We start from the raw sequence: 24,290 nt of genomic DNA, 5'->3' as shown, positions 1-24,290 counted from the left end.
AAATTTTAAAACCTAATTACTGTCATTTTTAGCACTAAAATATCAATATCAGCCTCAAAAGTCAGCCAGGCTCTACAAAAAACAAAATTTACATTGCAGACAAGCACAGTATAATGAAAGTCAAGTACACAACAAGGGACAATGAACACTGAGACTCAGTCTAGGCTCAGCAGCTGCCTACTGGGGCAGAAGATTGACAAGGAGCTACCAGTTACCCTGCCACCCCCAGCTCCTCCACCAAGGAAAAGAGGAGTGAATGAGCTAGCAATTAGCAGACCATCACTAATGTACAGTACTTCCTGGGGATAGTGCTAGAGAGCAGTGGTGCAATCATTAGTGCCAGTAACAAACTGATCAAAGATGGTGAAAGTGACTGGGGAAAAGGCAGTCAGGCTTTTTTCCTTGACATTTGATCCATTACATTGACTGTTATAAAAGAACAGAGGATACCTAGACAGCCACAATGACACAGGTGGAAAGAGAGAGTGCAGGGTGGAGGGGGTGGAAGAAATGGCTGCAGCCTAGGTAGATGTGGGCAGGAAAGTACGGATCAAAAGCTAAATAAGAGAAAAGCAAGATGAAAGAAATGAAAATGATGAACATCAGAGAAAGGAGGCTAGTGAGCGAGAGGGAAGTGATTGGCTGACGAGTTCTTTTGCTCTTGTGCTTGTTTGTGAACTGTATGAAATGCCTCTCATCCCTGAGACGTACATTTAGGCATTTATCCTTTCATGTCTACTGTAGGTTTCAATGGGGATGTCCATTCCTCGATCCACCAGATATGAAGACATGAAAAAAAAAATCATTTGACAACAGCAGTACGGCTTTGAGAAGAATTTAATGTTTCACCATGACTAAGCCTATTGAGAATCCACTGTCCCCCCCACAAGGAAGCTGACACTGTACAGCAGGGTTCCTCCTTTGCGGTTTTCTTACTTATTTGCATTCTAATACTTTACTCTCAAACTATATACTTCTCAGATATGCTAACGGTAATGCTGATCTGTTGGTCAGGACTGAAAGTTTTGACCAGGTGTTCATGGCTACCTGGGAATTCCTACTGATTTTAGTGAGTTCCTTTTTTTTTCTGTAGTGTTACCATTAGGTTGACTTTTTTAACCATCTACCTGATGGACTGGTGCAAAATGTACACATATTCATAACTGCCAAATGATACACCCTGATCATATAATAAATCCTCTGATCCAAGTTTTTTATTTTATTTCTCCAGCTCATAATCAAATATCTGCAACACTGACATGTTCATTAGCTTTAGCTGTACATTTTGTTTAGAGCTAACAAGCTAAAGTGAGCATGCTACAGGCTAAACAGAAATTACCTGCTAAACATAAGCACTCATTTTTTTCAGCTGATGTTGTGAAGTTCAGTGTCACAGAGATGCTGGCATGGCTGTAGACTTAGTTTTGTTCTTTCTTTCAGGATATAAGGAGAGCTAGGAACAGTCTTCACAGCTGACCTTGACCTCATCAATTGGGGCGCCTGTGGCTCAGAGGGTAGAGTGGGTCGTTCCCTAACTGTACGGTCAGTGGTCTACACGTCAACGTGTCCTCAGGCAAGACACTGAAAGCCAAGTTGCTCCTGGTGATATCACTGGTGTGTGAATGCTTGTGTGAGCAAATGGGTGAATGGGCAAACAGTGTTAAAACGCACTGAGTAAGCTTCAGTTTATATAAAAGCACAATACAAGTATAAGCCCATTTACCATTTCCCATCAAGGTCACTCAACATCCCCTCTGTTCCAGCATCACATGACTCTCATGTCTGAAGGGCATGAAAGACCTTACTGTACACAACTGCTGCAATATGTTTGAAAGAGAAGCTGGAACTCATCAGTGCTTTGGTACAAATGTACCTGTACAACAGTATCTTTGAGATACCCTTCAAATCACAACAAAATGCCAAGTAGCCTCCTATACTAAATAATAAATGAATCACAATTCCATCTGATGCTTTATTGTTCTTTATACAAGCCACTAGATTCATTATTAAGTTTGTAAATCAGGTGTTTGAGCAGCAAACAACCTCATGTGAGCCCAGAAACAGATGGGACTTGATAGACAGAGGCACACTGAGCAGACAAAAGGGGTAAGGAAAAGGGGTAACGCAGTGAAAGTCCCATATGGGACTACCCCTGTGTGTCTGCACCTCTCCTCCCTCTCCATCACCCTCTCTCTTACCCTCAAGGCAAAGCCATCCATCCCTGCCCACTTTTGCTGACATGCTAGCAATGCACAAAAAAAAAAAAGGCTAGGCTATTTGTGTGCAAGGGCACTGCGATCTGACCTTGGACGCTTGCCTCCGTGTGGCAGCTTGTGAGAAAACAAAAGCAGGAAACCAAACACAAAAAATGCGCTGCAGGATTTAAAAAAAATAAAATAAAACAAGTTCAGACTGATTACAAATGCCGAATCTAACATGCACAAGGAGGAGCGGGTTGATTGTGTCTGTGACAGACTCTTCACATTCTGCTGTCTTCGTTACATAAAGGAGACACAGCAAAAAGGTCGAAGTGGCACATTTACACAAACTGTCCCTAGCTATCCTCAGTGAATGAGCACAGTGTGACTGACAGTGACGGGAATATAAGGCTAACAAACAGCCAGTAGAACAAAGACAAAGACAGAGGAACGGGGACGACAGAAGGATAAAAAAGAAATAAGGTGCGCAAGATAGAGTAGGAGGGAATCAGAGTATGCTGGTGGTGACACTGCGCATATGAATCACCAACTGAACATGCAGCAAATATGACAGATGATGACGCGCAGCAAGGGGGGCACTGGGCGTAGGACATACAGGATAAAGAACGAGATGAGAAGATATAACTTGGTGGATCACTGATTAAACCTTCAACAATAATTAGAAGGCTATAATGAGCAGAAGATCAAAAATGACAACACTGATCCTCCCATTTGAGTCCTGAACGCCACACTGCGTCTCTTCCTCTCCCCCATGTTCAATCTGTTACCGTCTGACAATCCAACTCTGACACTAGCCATAATAAGTTGGTTCTACTGTGTCAATCTTTGTAGGTGTTTTGGGCCTGAAGGTACACAGTTTGACAATAAATATCTTAGATGCAACCACTTGGGCCCTCAGGCAGTGCTTCTTGTTCCACTGGATCGGACTGCAGGCTGGAGCAAAACTACTGTATGTCACATTCCCTCCCATGTGAGCTAATGAAGTAAATACGCAACATAAATCTCATTAGTCATCGTGTGTGCTCATACACAAATCACTATTAACATAAGATATTATGCACCGTTATCCTTCATTTTAAGAAATCTGTGTATGAAGAATAAAATTTTAAAAGAAATAACATATTTTAAACCACACTAGCAGATATGAAGCTGTTTAATAATGTATTTACTTGTACTTTAAACTCCTCCTGTCATGGAGCATAAAGAGGAAGTGTTTATAATGAACTATAATAAATATAATTAATAAGCATACATAAAAACATCATATTGATATTGTAATATATTGTTGTATATATGTGTTATATGTATCAACTATTTTCTACTGCTTCTTCTTGTGGTGCTCTACAGAAGGAGTTTTGGAGAAACTCATTAACAAACTTTACTGTCTGCTTATAACTGCACTGTAGTTTATTATTAAGACCACTTATGAAGTGTTTACATAGCTCTCATAAATGGCTCTTATTTTCATGGCTTTGGCTGTCGGTTACTGTACTCACAAAGTTAATAATGTCTAGGAGTTTCTTTAAAATCTGTTTGATTCTCTAAATGAGTGTGTTTTTCTTGTTGCAGACCTATTTTTAGCACCGTCTTTACCTTTACAGCTAATAATAATCACCAATACTATGAAAATACAATACATGTTGTTTTAAACCCGGAATTATCCTTTAACAATCAGTTGTTAATTGTAGATCTGACATACTCATCCACCTGGTACTCTGAGGGGCTATAACAGGGGAAAACAGGATAAGTATATCTATTCCTCAGCCCACTGAGATCAAGTCAAGAGAGGAAAAGGAGAGAGCGGTAATTAAACCCTTCTCCCACTAGACTGTTATGTGACAGCGTGGGAGGCGTTCACTCAGGGTGACAGTGCACACTGCAGCAACGTCAACATGGGCTAATTAGATTACAGGTTACACTGGCTGACACACCAGAGGTCAAATGTCGCTCAGCACACAGCGACATGGTTAATTTTTTTAGTAGCAAACATTAAGGAAAACCATCACAGTTTATCTTGATAGCATAAAACAACCTCAGGTCACATATCTATCAGAAAAATGTGACTGTCAACGTTGCAGAACAGGTTCGGCCTATTTACTAATTTGTCATCTCTATGTTGTTGATTATCTTCAAAGATTTACATTATTCTGCCATCTTTAAATAAGAAAGAAAAGTTCCACCCTTTGGTTTTGCTCCATGCATGTGCTAATATGAAGTAAGGTTGTACTTAGGCTAAAAATACTGTAGGTCAGACAAAGTAATGACTTGTAATATTACATGAAATAGTTAGAAACAAAGTGTTACAAACTTCTTTTTCTTTCTTTAGCCGTGTGCAATTGTGAGTCACAAGGCACAAAATATTTGCAATTACACACTAATAACAACCGCATTTACACAAATACAAAGGAAATTTTACTAGTAGCAGATGATGTTTGAGGGCACCTGCTTATGCACAGCAATCTTAAGATCCCGCCACAGCATCACAGTGGTGTAGAGATCTGGACTTGGACTAACATAGCAAAAGTAAAATAAAACAAGTGTAAAAACAAGTTAAGAATTAAAACATGTCAACAATAAGGAGTTCTTCACACAAACAAGGACCTTACCTTAGCGAGCAGATGATGCTAAAAAAAAAAGCTTGTTTTTACAACAGAGACGATCTGTTTATGGTTTAAACCATCATCCAAGACCACCCCAAAATGCTTTACAGCTGATTTAAAATGAGAGGCTAGTGGGCATGCCCGAGGTGCTGAACATAATGCACTCAGTCTAGTTTTCATTAAAAAACAAATTTTTTGACAGCTCGAATTTAACATCACTCAGACAGTTGAGCAGAGGCTGTGATGCAGTAAGAGCAAGTAAGTTACATAACGGCCTGTGGCTAGTAGTCAGAGTAGCTTAACATAAAGTATGAAAACAAGGGAAGCAGCTACCCTAGCCTGAAGTCTGCATTGGTTGCCTCTTAGCTTCAATGACAAGACTCCAGGATATAACTACACACAGTCTAGAAACAGTCCCTTATTAAAACCACTGTCAGTTTTAGACCATGTCATTTTTACACTTCAGCTTTTTTTATGGATTTAAGGTGTGTATAAACAGGCCTGTTATCTTAGGTTAGCTGTTTGCCCTGTTTCCAGTACATGTTCTCAGAAAAGCGGCCTTTCTTTAAGAGGATATTGCACAGTTGATTTGTTTCTAACCATCTGGTTCCCTTGTTTTGAAGTGTAAAAGAGCAGCTGTGATGCTAACTTTCAGAGCCCAAATTCACATTGAGAGTGTTCGGACAGAATCACACACATTTTCGACAACTTGAATCAATAGTGGATCAGCTGACCTGCTTGTAGAGGTAGCAGGGTTGCCTAGCGGCTGTCAGCAGATCTAGCTTTAAGCCTCTGTGTCAACAACCTTGCTGAAGTGTCTTTGGTGGAGGTTACAGCTGTCACTGCACCCTTGTTACAGGTTACAGCTGGCCACAACAACATAAGACCATTTCTGGATCTCTGCTATGGCTAAATCAAAGTAGAGTATACAGTCCTTACTGACCCACTGAGAAGAAAACAAACACCCATTCTGGATTCCTGATCTTACAATAAAAACCTGCTTTGCACACTGTGTAGCTAAGAATAAAATGTGCACCTGGAAAAGGGGGCATTCCCTGGACAAAACCTACAGTAAATAAGTGCTGATGAGGTGATTTCTATTTTCAGTTGGTGTCTTACAAAAATGCAGAGCCAGTAATGCTATGCTTATTTGTGCAAGCTTCTGATTTTGCTGCTGTATCACTAGTTTAGGATGGAATGCTTTTCTTTTACTGTGCAGTGAACCAATATGACAGCAGAAAATTAGAAGAGCTTTTGTGTCTGGGTTACAATGTATTAGAGCAGAAATATGGACGACTCAGTATTGAGGCATTTTAAATACCTTCAATCAAAGTCCCATCCTACAAACATGCACACACAGGCCACCCATTACTCTGCTGCAACAGCATTATAGTCCTTTGTCCACTATTACAAAGGCATGAAGTATCTTGGTTACAGATCAAGAAGGTTTACATGCAGTATAACCAGCTGTGTAACTGGCTGTAAGTAAAAGTGCAGCTGTGACCAGTTCTATTTTTTACTGCTCTTTAAATTCCAGTGGTCTTGCTCATCAGGCCTCAAGTGCAACTTCAGAATTTGATTCCTGTCATTTATTTTAGGAAGACTAGTTAAAATTCCATTTCCACGACTTTCACAAATCGTGATCATTGCAAGGGTGCGTCAGTGTAATTCATTTCACTTGAGTTTTCTGGCAGCCCAAAGACCCAGTCCGTCCTTTATTCTAGAGCAGAAATATGAAGACATACCCAGAGCAGGCTACTTTTCAGTTTACCTTCATTTTCCACAGGGTGAACCATAAATGCAAGTTTGAATAAAATGCTATATGGTGTTTCTACTGTAAGTCTGATTGAAGTCCACTTTCCTGACCACTTATCATATTTTGGCCTTGAAATTCTTTATGCAGAGCTGAGAGTCCATGCATAAGGCTTTTAAAAAAAATCTTATTACACTTCACTTTTGTGAAACAACATGAAGAGGGACAGCGAATGCACAGCAGAGACCTCTTTTCTACATAAATTACCCAAGGAAAAAAATGATAATGCAGCAGCAAAGAGCCTCTCTCTTTCAAGAGATGCCTCAATTTAGATGCGAAAAGATGGGAAACAAAGAAAGAAAAATTGAAGCCAATTTAGTTTTTAGAGCCATCACTAAGGGCAATGAGACAAATAGCCTCTGGCGGATCATTTAAAGCTGCATTCTCCCTGCCATCTCTCAGGATGTTACACTATTAGTGCTGTTATTTTCTTCTCGAAATAGGAGAAGGTTAAGGCATGTGGAAGATATGATAGGAAGTAGTGGACCGCAGCTGGTCTTTAAAGCAAGTGTCTATAAAACATCTAGAAATGCAGTGAAGTGAGTTATGGAATCATGGGGCTTTAAAAATTGAATTCCATGTACATTTGTATAGCTACAGTTGCTGCTCTTTTATATATTACAAATATATTATTACAACTACACAGTAAAATTAGGTTGCATTGCCATGTTAAGGATTAATACTATTTCATGCATAAACATAAAGATGCTATGTGAGAAATTTTGCTGTGAACAAACTTAAACAAAATAATCAGTCAGCTTTATTTTTCGACATGCCAAAGAGAACCTTTCGCATTTACAATAATATATAACAGAATGTAAACGATCTTACGTAGGTGTGGAGCAAGTTGGCTTAAAATAATATTTTGCACTTTTTCTACTCAAAGGTGTAAAAAAATGGCTCTTAACACTAAAAAGTGTTAAAAACCTACTTCAACGTGACTTAAGGTGATAATTAGAGTTCCCACATTACAAATGGAAAAAAAAAAAACTGAGCTGAAAATCAGAGGCTCTGAGACTTGGAGAGTGACTGTGAAACATCTGTTCCCAAGACACTCCGGCTCACTTCAAAAGTTCTGCTTGTGCACAACAAGAGCTGTGTTTAATAGGCGTGCTAAAAACAACAGGCGCAAACTGAAGATAGGTTTAATCACTGGCATGATTTATTGACACTTTAAGATTGCAAAAAGAAGTAGGTGGAGATTTTCAAAATTAGAAACTCAAGGTAGAAGCCAGCACAATGGGAATGCCCCAGTCTCACATTTTCTCCTGTTGCAAATGGTAACACTGAAAGGCATGGTTTTAGCAATACTGAACATAATGTGTTTCTTTAGCATTTAAATTCTGTATGATTTGTGTTGGGGATCGTTCCTCTGTAACATATGGCCAAAAATGTGGACACTCAGCTCTGCATACACGATTATAGCTACAATTTTTATTTTTAGCATGGCTTTTCTTCACATAACTACCATGCGACAGTTGAAATCCAAATGGACAGTCTTATTTTCTGTGCTGAACATATGAACAGCACAGTAGACATGCCTCTCTCAGGATGAGAAGCTAAAATGTGGTTTCTCTGTTTGCTAAATGTCACTCACATAGAGTGTCGTAGTACCGAGTCCTAAAACCTGAAACCAAGTTAGGATTTTTGCACTTCCGGTTCCCTCGCTCTGAAGTCAGTGGGTTATCTTTGCACCAGTTTGCAGCCTGGTATTAATATGATTTTCAGCATACTGTATCTGTCAACAGTGGTTTTACAGAGACCTTGACTTAACTTTAAGCTGCCTTATTTATAAAATGACTACTGTATATTTACTAATTTAGTTCAGTTGTCACTCAGTAAATACCATTCTTTTGCCTCATAGTTAACATTAACAGAAAGCTAAATTGAATATGACAGTCAAAATTCTAATTTTTCCAACTAAATATGTAAGTAATGTAATTCAGAATTTCTCTTGCACTGAACAGTAAATTCCTTATTTTAAAGGATACAGTTTTCCAAATTATGGAAAAGAGTTGGTATGTTTGGCAGGCTGCCCTAAGTGTCCAGAATTTGCATAGTGACCACTGGATATGCACAGGAGTGCCACACATGACACTCACTGGATGTTTTGATAATGCCAGCATGAATCTCAAAAACAAAACAAAACAACTGTGTATCAGAGTCCTCCAGTTTACCACCCAAAAATAGCCTAAGTATGTCCTTTTGTCCAAAGCTAGCACAGACAGCTGCCTGCTCAGCCAAGCAGGTTCCACTACTGGCTCGTGGTTTCCCCCAGTGAAGAAGAGGTTAAACATAAATGTAGCTCATGTTCTGGTGACTAGGTTCCATGTTCTGGGTGATTAGATACTAAAGCGTGCAAAAGCAAGCCGCTGAAATTTTACCTTGAGCTGCTACAGTGCTAAAAAAGTGTGACAATACTGGCAACAATAATGATGATTAGCTTGGCTCTAAATCAGCTCCCTCTGACGTAGACACAGGAAGCCCTGGCGTGTTGTGACAAGCTGGTATAAACAATAAATCTCTGAGAAGTTGTTCCAGACTGTTTCACCACAACCAGCCCACATATACTCTGCTCGCTGCCCACTCCTCTGGCCGTGAAGTTGGCAGTGTAACAAAGACTGATGAGATGTTATGATTTCATGACCCCACCACACATGCACTGACTGCCAGCCCACAGGTCTGCTGGACAAACACAAAACTCCAGGTACTTCAGATGGCCACCCCTGCTGTGGACTGGGCATAATCTCAGCATGAATTCAGTTGCTTACATCTTGACAGCCAAAGGCTCTGATGAACCACAATTGAGTGAGAGAGGCACTGACTCAACAGGAGGATAAACTCACTGCGCTTTGCACCAGTTTACCTACTAAAATTAAATAATGTGAAAGGTGCAACTTTGAAAACACACAGCAGGAGCTTGATCTTGGAGACAACACAACTGACTTGACTCATAATGGGACTAAAAGTCAGGATATCTTGGCCTCTGCTGCATCAGTTTGGACCATTCTTTTTTAATCTGTCTTGTGAAGAGCAATACTGTGAATGGTACCAATAACAGTATGACTTTGGTGCTTTTAAAGTTTTAAACCCCCAGTGGTTTGGGGCTAGTAAACAACCTGTGAAGACAACATTGCCATATCACCTTCTAGGTAGACACTGCCAACGTGTTGGCAAACAGCTGCCTGTTCACACATTAACAGTCACAGAGTATCATAACATTCATTTAAAGATGGGTGTCTGGCCACCTGATAAAGTCCAGTACTCCTTCGTTTCATAGCTCCTGAGTTTAACATCTGGCCCTTTAGCTGCTGGTTGCCAACTTTGTCTGTCTGCTGTTCTGTGTCGAACAAGACACAATTGGCTTTTAGAAATAGAGAAAATACCTGTTTGTTGTGGCAGAAAATGTTTATGAGAGCATTTATTACATTTTCCTATATGTCTTGTGTTTGTATAAAAAGCATTTAAGCTGTTTTTGAGTTGTCCATCTCATGTGAGAGATACACTCCTATTTCAATCAATCCAACTCTCTACAGGTGGTGTAATGGCTTGAGTTTTGCCTCGTTATTTTTCAAAAAGTATTTTTTCAAACTGATTCTAGTCTATTTCTCTGCACTTTTCGCATGTAACCACAGTGATTGTATACTGGGAGCACCGGAGCTTCTGCCGCTCTGTTAATGTGCGGGCTCGTGCTACGCTCCTGGTGTAGGCACAACGTTAAAGCAAGTGAATGCAATCATTTTAGCTTTTCTGCTATTGACTAATGACCTCTGAAGTTAATTAATTGCATGAGCAGCTCATTAAGAGAACGTTAAATTTCATGCTTTAATTGAACAACAGTGTCTGTGCCACATCTATCATAATTTGGAAGCTACTGGGTGTGACAAAGTGTTCGTGCTCTAAGGCAGGGACCTGCACAGGCCTCCACTGCAGCACAACTACTTATTCTAACAACATTCCAATTATAGTCGGCCAGGCCTTCTACCTTTCTGTCCCCCTGATAAACCAGGGCAAACAAGGTTTTCACGTGACTACATGCCAGACTACTGACTCTAGTCTGCTTTGCTTTTTGGTGTTGCATCAACTTCTAATAACTAAAGACATTCATGTTGAAGCTGGGGGTGGTGAATGGCTCAAATTACATTAACATCGAAAGCTATTTTCTTCTTTCAATGACAAGTCCTCATTTCTAGGAAAGACTGACCACTTCAATGCTAATATAAATACTATTACTAACAAGAATATGTCCTTATCTGGCTAATATTTGCCATTCACAGGCAGGCAGTAACTTACTCTCTAAAGATCCCACTGGTCCTGTCAAACCCAATTTGCAACTAGACACTATTCATAGCACAGCTGTTATGAAACATACCACATACAGATTATAGATCTTCATTTCCATGTTAGCAGACTCCACACCACCCATCTTGCTGTGGTTTATATCCAATTTGAAACACCTCTAGGCTATCCTACTAAAGTCTCTTCTCTAGAAGAACCCACTTTTAAGGCCATGTGATGTTCTACAGACAGTTGGAAGTGTCACTTGTGCTGCTATATCCTTCTCTCTTCTCTGTCAAAGCTAAACCACAGTGGTGGGCACAACTCACTGGAGAGCTGTACTTTCTAATGACACGAGAGCAGAGGCTAAGTCAATCTGACCTGACAGTCTTACATAAATCACAACCCTTCAATTTAAGTTACTTTGAGAAGTGTCAACAAATCCACAGGAGGAATATTAGACTCCGCTGGAGGTAGACTCCGCCTCTGAGAACTCATTATGAATTGACTTCCTTCATGCTGTGCCAGGCTGTGTTGACCGAATTGTCAAGCTTATTCCTGATTCACTGGCAGAAGCCGGAATTTTAAATGCCCGACTTGTGATAAGCTGTTCAATCAGATCTGTATCTGTTCACAGATAAAAGGCCAACCTCTAGAAGCATTTTTTTTCTAGCAGCTCATCAAAAAAGCATGCTTAGACTTGCCAAAAATATCTCTTCTGACTCCTCACATGTCCTAAGTGGAGAATATCAACTTTTGCCTTCTAACAGAAGATTTACAGTCCCTCAGTTTAAACGAATCACATTGAAGAACTCCTTTGTACATCAGTCAATACTGCTGTCGAGTATATGCTATGTTGCTTTTTGTCACCGTTTGGACCTCGCTTCCTGTTTGGTGCTTTTATTTTGGTTAGTTTCCTGTCTTGTGTCACCTCACATGCCCCAGCTTTACCCCGGTTCACCATTTATCATTCATTGTTTCTACCTGCTGCTCGTTATCCTCTGTGGAGGTTCGGATAGCTTTTTTCCCTCAAATAAAAACTGCATTTTGATTACTTGTGTTATCTTTGGCTAATATTTAAATTTGTTTGATCTGAAACATTAAATGTGACAAATATGCAAAAAAAACAAGAAACCAGGAAGGGGGCAAATACTTTTTCACAGCAGTGTGTAATATGCCAAGAACAAGCCATCTCTCTAAGCTTTTATTCATGTTTATGATCTTTAGAGAAACTGAGAAGGCACAATACAGTCCTACTACGCAGCATTTAGCTTCTGATCGTCCTGTTAATCATTCCACTTGAAAGTGTTCAATGACAAAAGGCTGGTTTGCCCCCTTTGAAATCAAAGTAATTATATTGTTTACCTGGACAAACAAGAGAAGGCTACAAGCCCCATTTTCACACCATCATGAGGCAAGGCATAAGCAGGGCTGAGGAAACAGCTCAGAGGTGGAGAGGAGGGATCCTCCTTCGCAAAGACAAAAGGTGAAATTTCAGTGGACACCCTCAAAACAGTGGAGATGACAGTGAAGAGCCCTGCAGACCCCTCACACCCCAGACTCAATCTGTTTGAAAACCTCCCCTCTGGACGGCGTTACAGGTCACTGTGCGCCAAGACAACCAGGCACAGGGACAGTTTCTTCCACTGGGCCATCACTCTGATGAACACTCAACCAATGACAGTATGTCTGGTCAACAACCCTCAGTGCAACACCTGTAAATATACACTGTACATATAGATCCGTCGAATCCAGACCGTCAGAGTCAAATTCCTTGTGTGTCCAACACACCTGGCCAATAAAGCTGATTCTCATTCTGAAATAAAAAGGAAACACTTCCAAGATTAACGAGTCTGGCCTGCAGTACATAAGAGTAAACTAAGAATAAAACCAGCTTCTGTGCATGTCCTGAAAGGAATCAGCTCGCTATTTCTTTGCACTGTTAGGGCTGTTTAATACACCAAGTCACACGCGTCATTCTCACTAAATGATTCTCAGCTAGTTACCTTGGTAAAGCTTTTTTCTGCCCCAGCCCACACAAGCATCAATTGAACCCCGTTTAATTAAATAATGCACAGATATTAGAGTAAAACATATGCAAGGTTTCAGCTCAGCTAACTTTTATGGCTTCAGGCAGTTTTCTGTGATACTGGCTCCCATTCAAAAAAAAAAAAAACATGAAAGAGCCACTTGTTCCAAGCAGAGAGATACAAACACCAAGGAGGGTGGATGTAAGATGGTTTCAACCAATGACAGTAGTACGTAATTGTGTTCCAGTTTTGCAGCTCTGCTAATTCACTACTTGAGGTCATGAGACAGAGTGATATAGAAAGCTGTTGGTTTTGTCAGTGTCAAGTCTTTTCAGGATTGGCTAGGATAAAAGTGGACAGATAGGGGAACTAGTAGATTGCTGAGAGGGTACTGGAAGGTCAAATAACCTTCAACTGAGCCGACACTGAAAAGCTGATTCTGAAACTAGTGGCTATTGTGCTCTTCAGTGATTTGAAGGATGAAAAATAACAAGGAGTGCATAATGCTAATAGGCCAGAGAAAGAAGGGTAAGAGAGAAGAGCATGGGTTTCTGTACAAAAGAGGGTACAGAAATGAAAAACAGACATGATACAATTTCTGAGAACTGGATTAAATTCACAAAAATAAAACAGCAATGGTACTTTATTTTTTTACTATTATAGCCTTTGCTGCAGCTATTTATTACTGAAATAATTTGGTTTGTAAGTAGCTAGCTAATTAAGCTAACTTTAGCTGTACGAGTTGGCTGATAACACTGCCTCAAGCAGACTTTTTAATGTCTACAGGTGGCTGATTTTAAAATAAGAGGATGTAGAAGGGGTCATAAATACAGAATGTTACACAAAAAAATCTACAGACAGGCAACAAAAAAGAGCTCAATAAATGAGCGGAGAAACATAATGAATGCAGATGGTTTGGGTCCACCTGTCCCCATAGAGGTAAAGGCCATTGAAAATCCACCTTTTTCCTATGATGACATATTTTAAAGACAAAAAAAGCTGCTCTCATGAGAAGGAATCCAGCCTCACAAACCTGCCATGCTATTTTTTCATAGTTGCTAACTTATGATTGACCAATCCGTGTTTGGGGAGGGGTTTACTGAATATTCTCACATTTACCTGCTGATGTACCATTAATCCATTACTGTTGTTGTTGCTCACTGACTCTGGCATCAACTTGCACAGCTCTCCTCCACCTTGGTCTATACAGTTTTTAAATTTGTTCATTTAAATCATTTACATTTCCAGAAGGATGATCAATATTATAGGAGCCAGCTTGCTGTTCCTACATTATAACATTAAGGCGTCTTACAAGCAATTTGCAGTGTTATATAACACTGTGTACTGTAAAACAAGTGACATCGATTTTCCTGCCTTACATATAAGAAGTGCAACTTTCCTTTTCAAATTTTGCCTCCTAAATGGCAAACAAAGCAAACAAATCACACTGCTATACTGTATAAGGTCATGGGAAAACCACCGAATCCAAGGATGTCTGAAAAAAGAATTTGCAGTGCAGATCTCAGATCATTTTCTTTCAAAACTGCAACCACCCACAGGCTTCTAAAGCTCCAGCTGGCATGCAATCCTGAGGAGAACAGATTCTACCCCAGCAGGGACCATAGGGATGCAGCAGGAGAGAGTAAAAGAAGCTCATTCTGTTGATTAAATTTAGTTGGTTTAGCTGCTTGGCTTCTCCAGGGTGACTCGGAGCTCACAAATTATCAACTTTAAATGGTGGGTCTTTACTGAGATGGTTCACATTTGCTACAGAAAGCATTTGTTTTAGTACAGTTGGACTGCAGCCTCCGGTTAATATATTGATTTAGTGATACTTCTTTAAAACCATTTTACTTTTCTAACTGGGGTTCATGCTACCTACAGTGCATGTGTTCTGCACAAGTTAAGTGCTTTCAACATCGTTCATTATTGAAAGCAAATATTAAGAGCTACAAAAAAAATTACATTCAATTCAATTATCAAAACCATGAAAATGTTTTCTGTTAGTGTGTAATTTCTGAAAGAAATTATGATAATGAAAGTGTATTTCTGTACACAACCTCACATGTCAAGTGCTAGTTTCCATATTAATACCAGACTAAAATAGGCATATAAACCAAAAAAAGTCATCAGTACTTACTCATATACTTTCAGCTTGTAACACTGGCTGCTCAAAAACAGAAACTCCCAATCTGTTCCGTAGTCAATGGCCAGCTTCTTCTGGAGATCGCTGCGGAAGCCAAAATAAATACTATAAATTAGATGGCAAACACACGTTAAACCAAGGTAGTTATCTGAATTATGGAGTTGGGCTATTATTTATATGACACCACAGAATACAATTAATAAAACCTCTTCCTTTAAAGTATCTAAACTTAATTTATTTCATAGTTTTAGTACAAAATCTGCAAAACAGCACAAATGCTTTAATGTCCAGGCTGCGCTTCATTTGTTGTCCTTGACAAGCTGCTTTACTAACTTCTGGATGACTCCTAAGTGTGCTGACGGTGTGGCTTTATTTTCCTCGCTACTTTAGTGACTGACTTCTTGGCTAGTGTGCTGATGAGGTGGCTCTTTAAAGCCCATTTCTATGCAGTGTCTCCAATTATCTGTGCTGGTGAGGACTGCTTTTCTTTGCTAATCGCAAATGGTGTACAGGCCCTTATTTCCATATTCATAACCCAGCATAGCTAATGGGGTTAACAAATGTTTAGGGAGGGTGAGGGTGATAAGCTAGGAGGGTGTAAGGGATGATTTGTGGTCACAAAAGCAAAGGCAGACTGCATAACTGTGTGTGCACATGTGATTCTCAGTAGGGCAAAGGTCATAACACTCATGCACAGTCAGTTTTTCTAGAATCTGACATTTACCTCAAGCTAAAAAAAAAAAAAAACTATATATAGCTATAACCTAATAAATTTCATGCTAGTTCCAAAAGGTATAAAAACACAAATGCGCAGACATAGTACAACCTACAAATTAATAAAGGACATGGCCTGAAGAGAACATGGGGGAGAAAACCCATAGCCAGAGCTCCAACACACACCGATGATGCTGAGTAATTTGACCAGAAGCGAGAGGCAAGGTGGACAATGAAGAAATAGCACAAATGTCAGCTCCTTTTCTCTCTTTTCCCCTCATTCAGGCATTTGTTTAGGGGGTAAAATCTTGACCTTTCGGTAACTGCCATCACTGTGCTCCTCTCTCACTACTGTAATGAACAGTTTGCAGGCCTTAAGGGCCACAGCAGCTACTTATCAGCTATTGCTGGCTAGCTCAGAGCTCTGTGAAAACATCTGAGAGGGAGCAAAGGAAAAGCAACAGGAACTCTCATCCAAATCTGCTCAGGCATTTTTCCCCTCTCAGCTGTTAGAAGCATGTTGACTGTAAACTGTAATATTAGGAATTAATTACAAACATATTATTTTAAGACATAATGGAAGAACTCAAGCTCAAAGAAAGCAGGAAGAGGCCTTCCCACCAGAGCACAGTAGGCAATCAATAGCATTAGTTTTTCTTCATTAAAATAAGCCTTAGGTAACAGACAGTGTAAATTTATTACTGTGCAGCTTTCCTTTCACCACAGATAGATGAAGTCTATTTTAAGACCATGCAACCCTGCTTACAGTAGCAGTGTGAGAAGTGCAAAATGTCACAAATACTGTATGTGACAATGGAAGCTATCCTCTCCTTCAGTTTCTTCGTTATCTTTCCCTTACCTTATCTCCATATTGACCGTCTGATAAGCTTCTTCTACTTTCTTCAGATTGGTAGTCTCCCACTCTGCATCTAGACAAAACCAAAGGTGAGACAAATTAACAATGCTGTTTGTTGCATCTCTCAGCTGCACGCTGCCACACAGTGGGAGCTATGATAGGCTGTTATATCTCGGGCTGGGAAAGGAGCAAGGCTGCAGGTAAACAGAAAAATGATATTTCCAGGTGTGGTAACTGCTGAAAGGTCCACAGGCTTATTAGAGAAAAAAGTCAGAGGGAGTCTGAGAGCAGCAGAGGTGGCCACAGCAATAACATGTTTGTCTCTCTAGTTTGTTCCATGTTTGAAAGGCTGGAGCCAATCCCAGCTGCCACTGGGTGAGAGGAGGGGCACATCCTGGACAGGTCGCCAGTCTGTCACAGGTCTGACATGTAGACAAACAACCACACACACTCACTCCTATGGGCAATTTAGTCTCCAATCAACCAAAGCTGCATGTTTTTGGACTGTAGGAGGAAGCCGGAGTAACTGGAGAGAACCCACACAGGCACAGGGAGAACATGTAAACTCCACAGAGAAAGGCCCAAGGCTGGCCCAGGATCGAACATGGAACCTTCTTGCTGTGAGGCAAGAGCGCTAACCACTGCCGCTGTGCCGCCCATAAAGGAACTGTAAGTGAAAGTAAAGACTAATTTCCATCTGTAGTCGCAGAATACATATAAAAATAAAATACAAGTCACAATAAACCCCCGGGTAGCTAATAGTATAGAATCAATCAAGCGCAGAAGAATAAAACAATGCTACAGTATACTATAAGAAGATAATAAAATACAATAAAACACGAGGAAGCATCTACAGTATATATACAAATATATCACTCATCAGCATTGTACAGTAAAATAATTCAATATGAGTTATACTAGATAAAATAGATGAACTGCTGGTATTAGTTTTGAAATGATTAGTTGATTAACTGAATTAATCAATCACTGACATTAAATTATGACAAAACAGTTGTTGGACGGTGGAAGAAGTTGTAAACACAATGCTGACATCCATCCGAACACATCCACCAAAAGTTGCCTATTTACACATCTGGCAGACACAGGTCATCGTGTTTCTGACCACTTATCAATATCCTCGCACCTACATGCAATGTGTGTATAAGTGCACCCCACCTCATTACCAGTGACATCCCATTAAGTCAAACATGAAGATATGGGCTGAAAACATGAAGATAAAGAGAACAGCAGAGAACAGAAGTGAAGGGAAACTGAAAAACTCCAGTTTAATTGTCTAGTGCAGCTGGACCTCAGGATTTACTCTGTGTTTCTGGAAGTGGACAGGTCGTCGAGGAAAGTCTCATTGGGGCCTGGCGCCGTGGCAACAGAAAGGAATGTGTATGTGGTACAGACTGTGTAGGAAACTGTCACAGCCCTGGTCTGAATACCAATTAGCATGTTCTTTGCATGAGGTCTCAGCTGGTTGCCCATAAAGACACCCCACACACATCCCCCAGTCCCTATTTCTTGCCGAACCTATTACAGATATGGTGTGTCCAAGAGGCAAACTGTGATCTTCAGTGCTGTAATGGCTATTTTTATAGCACCAAGAAGGGAGAAATGTCCCTAACCCACCCCCGATCCCCTCAAACCCCTTTAGAAAACCAGAGTTATACACACACGTACACATTCTCTCCAGCCCTGGGTTGCACACTCTTAAATTTCCTCTCTTGCCCTGTTTCTCTCTCTCTCACACACACACACACACCAATCATCAGGCTCAGCAATGACAAAAGGAGATGCAGAATCCCAAGTGGCTGACATTTGACCCCTTGCAGCAGCCTGGTCGTATATGGAGAGAATGGTGGAGCTGAGGAGAGAGAGGGAAGATAGTGAGAGCAGCCAGGCGTAGAGAAGCACCCAGAGCAGAGAACACAGTGCGAGTAAAGCCTCTGCACCAATCAGGCCAATATAACCTGAGACCGACGTACAGGACACCGAAAAGAGCTTATGGGTCTAAGGACTGCAGGAAGTAGATTATCGGTCTCACAGTCAATGGATGTCATGGCTTTACAGCAAACATAAATTAACAATGATGAGTCTGTTTTCTATGTACGCGTGCTACATCTTTTGTTAGTGTGCAAATGAAACCTAATCAGCATATTGTAATGTCTCACTTCTAAAACAGTTTTTCTACATTTAACAGATAGTAATATAACAAATGTAGGACAAATGACTTCAAGTTGAAGAAGAATTGACCTGTGGGTGACATTTTCCTCTGGAGGATGTGTACGGTACTTCGCTTTTAGCACTAGGCGCTATCAAGAGGGTTGTTATATCACAGAGGCTGTTTACAAAAATAGAAGAGGAGGGACCCACTGTGTAGTATACGCCGTCTTCTGGCAGAAATCTCCTGTGCATACATGCCTTGAGCTGGAGACTGGAGATGCTCTGTTTACATTCAAATAGATCAATAAGAAACACGATTTCTCTGCAGCTCTAAGAAAAGAAACCTGGCAGTCGCTGCATTGTGCGCCGCAGCCATGCTTAACAAAACAAAGGCAAAGCAGTGAGGTCACCTTTGAACCGTACACTCACAGAAGGAACAGACACCTTTAGTGAGATTATGTCAACTACAGGCACATGTAGGAGTTTGCATCATTGTCTGTAAAACCCTGCTCTTTAAAATAAAGACTGGCAGTGCGCTCAAGCTTCTACGCTGGTCCTTATTCACTTTCCTTCATCACCTCTTTTATTCACCGCCATTTATCCCCTTGAATCTTTTCATTTTGATTCAACATTTTCCTTGCCTTCAGTATTTTCACCATGAGCTCCTCAGAGTTTTCCTCTCACCCTCACCTCCAGCTTCTTTTTCTCCATTTCCCACAGTTTCTCTCCTCGACTGATGAAGCTGTAATGACTGCAGAGTGGGGAGGGCTAAAATATAGGTTGAGGATTCCTGTAATGAAATGTTTATGGCAAGTGGTAACAGTGAACAAAAGGCTTTTCAGATACTGTCATCAGGGGAGATAACATTAATAGCCACCTGCTGGCATCAAACACGATGGCCCAGAGGTGTAAATTATTCTTTTTTTACTTAAAACAAGCTGTTATTAAAAATTAACTCTACAAAGATAATAAAAGGTGTTTAAAAAAAAAGAATGTTTGCATTTATAATTTTAAATGCAACATATTGAAAGATTAGACATTACACATTTAATTGGAATACAGGGTGATGCTTCCATTTCCTTCTGTTTCTCTCTATCTGTCTAAATCTCACAAATAATTCTGAATTATAGCACACACTGCTGCGAGTTTAGCAGGGGTCAGATTGTGTTGAAGTGTCTGACTGTATTAGGGCTGACTGAATAACAGGAGCTGGCAGAGACAGCATCATGTTTTGAACTATCAGTGTAATTCACAGCCCTGCGACTGACTCAGTTTGTATTTATTCTCCCACTGTCTCCTGTAACTCTTCTTTTATCCACTGCGGCTGAAGAACACGCGCAGCACCAAGGCTGTACTGAATTTAAGAATGGGTCCATTCAGTGCACAGCTGCTGTCATGTAAAACTATACAAGATATAAAATAGAAATGGCTGATGCAAGATTATTTTGTTCACAAAATCTACAAAACCTAAAGGAATAGTTTGGCCTTTTGAAAAACATGCTTACTCATTATCTACCACTGTCACATCTATACATTTAATTTGAAGTTACAGCCACCAGCTGGTCAGCTTAGCTTAGCAAAAGTACTGAAAACTGGGGAAAACAGCTACAGTAGCTTAGGTCTGTCCCAAAGTAACAAAAATGACTACAAACACCTCTAAAGCTCACTACACTGAACACTTTACCATTCATATAACCTACACCAAATCAAAGGGCAAAAGACGACACACTGTGGTTTAACAGGGTGCCATGTGCTTAACAATATACTAGCCAGAGGCAGGGACTTCCAGGAGTCACCGCTCCTGGCTGAGACATATCCTGGCACATTACACTTTAACACAAACCAGCCTTTTTACACAGCCAGTCTAACTGTTTGCCCAGGCTGCCAGTCTTTATGTTAGGCTCAGCTAACTAGCTTTACATTAAATGGGTGTGGCATCAATCACTTCATCTAACATTCAGAAAGAAAGCAAGAGAATTTTTAAACGTGTTACACCATCGCTTTCAGTTATGTATTGTCCTGTTTTTTTCAGCTTTAGCTTAATTTTTGATTCAGGACAGTTTTAAACCCAGTTAAGTACATGACTTATTAAGATGGTGAGGTGTTAATATGTGATTATAATAGTAAACTATTCTGAAAAAATTATAAATGCAGCAGGCAGAGTCAACTGGTCATATTACCACAATGACATGTAATCACTAGTTAACATTTAAATGGGCCCAGTGAGCAGAATAAACAGTCTGTGTGAAGTGAGTTCACTCTGCAACAACTGGGTACTGTTTATGAATATGTACGACGGAACAAACGCCTAGGAGCTGACCTACTTCTGTGTCTCCTCTGCTCCCGAGTCGGTCCCCTTCCAGGGTATCTCTGTCATCCTGCAACATACTGTAACAGCAGGAAGCATGCGACTCTCATGTACCAATCAACACACTTCATTTTGATGGTTTTGCGAGGGATGATCACTGTCTGCTGAGGGAGAGCGCTCGGTAGGTGGTTGTGCAGCTGTAGGAACAGTCAGGATCTTGTAATGACAAGTTATTCACTCACTGTACCCCAACTGACAAGTGCAGCCTAAATGTACATGTTAAGATTAAAAGTGTTCATTCTTACTTGTTCTAAAGGAGTCATGTTTAAAAAGACAAGTCATGTTTAAATGAGTACTCAAGTAGTCATGAAGAAAACTGCGTAAATTCGTGATGGACAAGTTGCCCAGACAAAGGAGAACTCGAGATCTAACTGGGGCTGCACACTGGAGAGCACTCGTCTGCACCATCTCATAAAATATCTTTATCTGGGATCATCTTGGTACTGTGCCAAACACTGTTAGCTTCAGGAGCTGGGAAAGAAAAAGATCTATTTCAGACAACGCTGGAGACAGAAAGCTGGCAGCTGCTCACATCAGACTTCCAACATTTGATAAGTGAAAGTGGACTAATTTGGTGTATCCTTCAATGGTTGCAATCCTGTGGCTATCGGAACACAAGCACAAGGGTGAGCGAGGGCGAGAGGCAAATCATTTCAACCTCTCCACAGCTTAGTGGAAGAAGAGCGAAAATGTACAAGTGGCTCATTCCATAGCAAAAGGAAGCTCAGTACACTTTTTCACCCTGCTCCTCTATTGACTCTCCCTTTGCTCCCTCTGTCCAACTAACACTCAAGGTGAGTACAATTATGTCTCAAGGATGCGTCGCCCTCAGCCGAGGTCAGAGGGCTCGCTGAGCACCACGTTAATGGCAAACCCCTCATGCTTAACATTTCACATCTAATTTGGAAAGTGCTGAACAGAGCCTTTAATTAACATCAGCCCTTGCCAAGGTTTGTAATCTGCGAGAGCTTCAATCCCCCTGCTCTCTTACATGCTGAGGCTCTGCTGTCTCACATGCCACTTCATTTGTTGAGTGCTCAGATGCATTGGCTTATAAAAGCTTCCTGGTCTTCCAATTAAAATTAAGTTTAGGTGGAGAATGTTGATACAGAACATTATACTAGAGTTATATTAGAGATTAGGTAAAGTGTCTTACTGATGTACTAAAACAGGAAATATGGGGGGAAAAAACCTTCTGTTAAACATCCACATACCTGTCTTAAATGTCTGTCTGGAACCCTCTCTCTGTGTTACATGGTTATTAAGTCCATGCTCTTTTATTATTTTTAGAGATGCCCTCATATCCTTAGATGCAACCTCACTAAATTAGATCAAAGTGAACCCAGAGTCATAATAGCATGACAAAAATGGCACCATCACCTGTACAACTGGAGCGATGGATGATTCTTTGGTTTTTCACCAAGTCATATAACACTTTTGCTCTGAGATGACATCTTTTGGTTTTAGTGGTATTGAACATTAGGGTTTCCTGCACCAGTACCACTAAGATCATAAAGATTTAATAGAACAAAACACCAATATTGTGGGAAAGACAGCCAAGTTGCATCTTCACATACCTAATGGCTAATATTAGAAATGTCAACTGATGGTAATCACCTTTATTGGCCAAGTATGTTACACACAAGGAATTTGTTTTCAGTACAGAACCGATGGCAGCCATCTGCGGCGCCACTTCAACCGATGACTCTAACCATCGAGGGCAACGGGGGGTTCAGTGTCTTGCCCAAGGACACTTCGACATGTGGACTGCAGGCACTGAGATTCGAACCTTCAACCTTCTGGTTGGGAGACAACTGCTCTACCCACCGCACCACTGTCGCCTCCCCTAAAAGTTCGATCCTGGGTTTTGGCAGTGGCACCTTTGCCTATGGGGTGCTGATGGATAATCAAAGTAAAAAACATGACTAAAATAAATACAAGTTACTTTGAAAAGTTTTTAAAGCTGTACCTCAACCAATTAAAGTGAAGAAGTCAGATGCCCCATGTGCTCCAGACCTGCTGGACAGGCAGCAGATAGCACAAAAATGTGGTCAACCATAATTGTAGTGTGCTGCTAGACTGTCAGTGACAACCCCCTACTGCAGCGCACAGTGAGTCACCAAAACACTGAACAGGGAATATCTTCACTGCACCTCAGGAAACTGCCACTGTGCCTGCACAAAGATAGATCCCAAAAGCTAGAGCAATGACAAATCTGCTTTCTGATCCACATTTAACTGGCAGGATATGAACTAAATATAAAAAAGGGTGCTTCCAAGGACTCAGAAAATTGATCCAGAGTGGCAGTTAACATCTTATAATCTGTGGTAGACATTGGCTCTGCTTGCAGTAAGTGGATACTGGGCAGCTCCAACCGGCAGCGTTAGCAGTGCTGATGGCTCTGCTTGAAACAGATGAAGTAGCATAAAGGACAGAGCCAACAAAAGCGAACACAGTTAGCTGCAGCTCAGCAAAGACCAAGTGAAACAGGACCAGTGATGAGAGCACCACGGACAGCACCAGCCTGCCCCTTCTAAGTCAGAACCACGGACGGCGCCGGTCTGCCCCTTCTGAGTCAGCACCACGGGCGGCGCCAGTCTGCCCCTTCTGAGTCAGCACCACAGACGGCGCCAGTCTGCCCCTTCTGAGTCAGCACCACGGACAGCGCCAGCATGCCCCTTCAAAATCAGAACCGCGGACAGCGCCGAGCTGCCCCTTCTAAGTCAGTACCATGGACAGCGTCGGGCTGCCCCTTCTAAGTCAGTACCATGGACAGCGCCGGGCTGGCTAAGTCAGCACCATAGACAGAGGCAGTCGGCCCCTTCTAAGTCAGCACCACGGACGGCGCCAGTCTGCCCCTTCTGAGTCAGCACCACGGACAGCGCCAGCATGCCCCTTCAAAATCAGAACCGCGGACAGCGCCGAGCTGCCCCTTCTAAGTCAGTACCATGGACAGCGTCGGGCTGCCCCTTCTAAGTCAGTACCATGGACAGCGTCGGGCTGCCCCTTCTAAGTCAGCACCATGGACAGCGTCCGCCTGCCCCTTTTAAGTCAGCACCATGGACAGCGTCGGGCCCCTCTAAATCTAAAACATAGC

General features: G+C 41.2%; 1 protein-coding gene across 1 annotated transcript in view; it reads right to left on the bottom strand.

Moving 5' to 3' along the window:
* Positions 1-24,290, bottom strand: part of LOC109966538 (glucosidase 2 subunit beta-like) — a 142,866-nt gene that overhangs the window by 51,662 nt on the left and 66,914 nt on the right. Inside the window, exons 11-12 of the mRNA XM_020611440.1 lie at positions 16,660-16,729; positions 15,081-15,170 (exon numbers count right to left, since the gene is read on the bottom strand). Coding sequence (XP_020467096.1) covers positions 15,081-15,170; positions 16,660-16,729 — 160 coding nt within the window. The remainder of the gene's footprint in view (positions 1-15,080; positions 15,171-16,659; positions 16,730-24,290) is intronic.

Source organism: Monopterus albus, unplaced genomic scaffold (genome assembly GCF_001952655.1).
Source record: "Monopterus albus unplaced genomic scaffold, M_albus_1.0 scaffold113.1, whole genome shotgun sequence".
Classification (NCBI taxonomy): Eukaryota; Metazoa; Chordata; class Actinopteri; order Synbranchiformes; family Synbranchidae; genus Monopterus; species Monopterus albus.
Note: the sequence above shows the minus strand (reverse complement) of the source record. Positions and strands in the feature narration are given on the sequence as shown.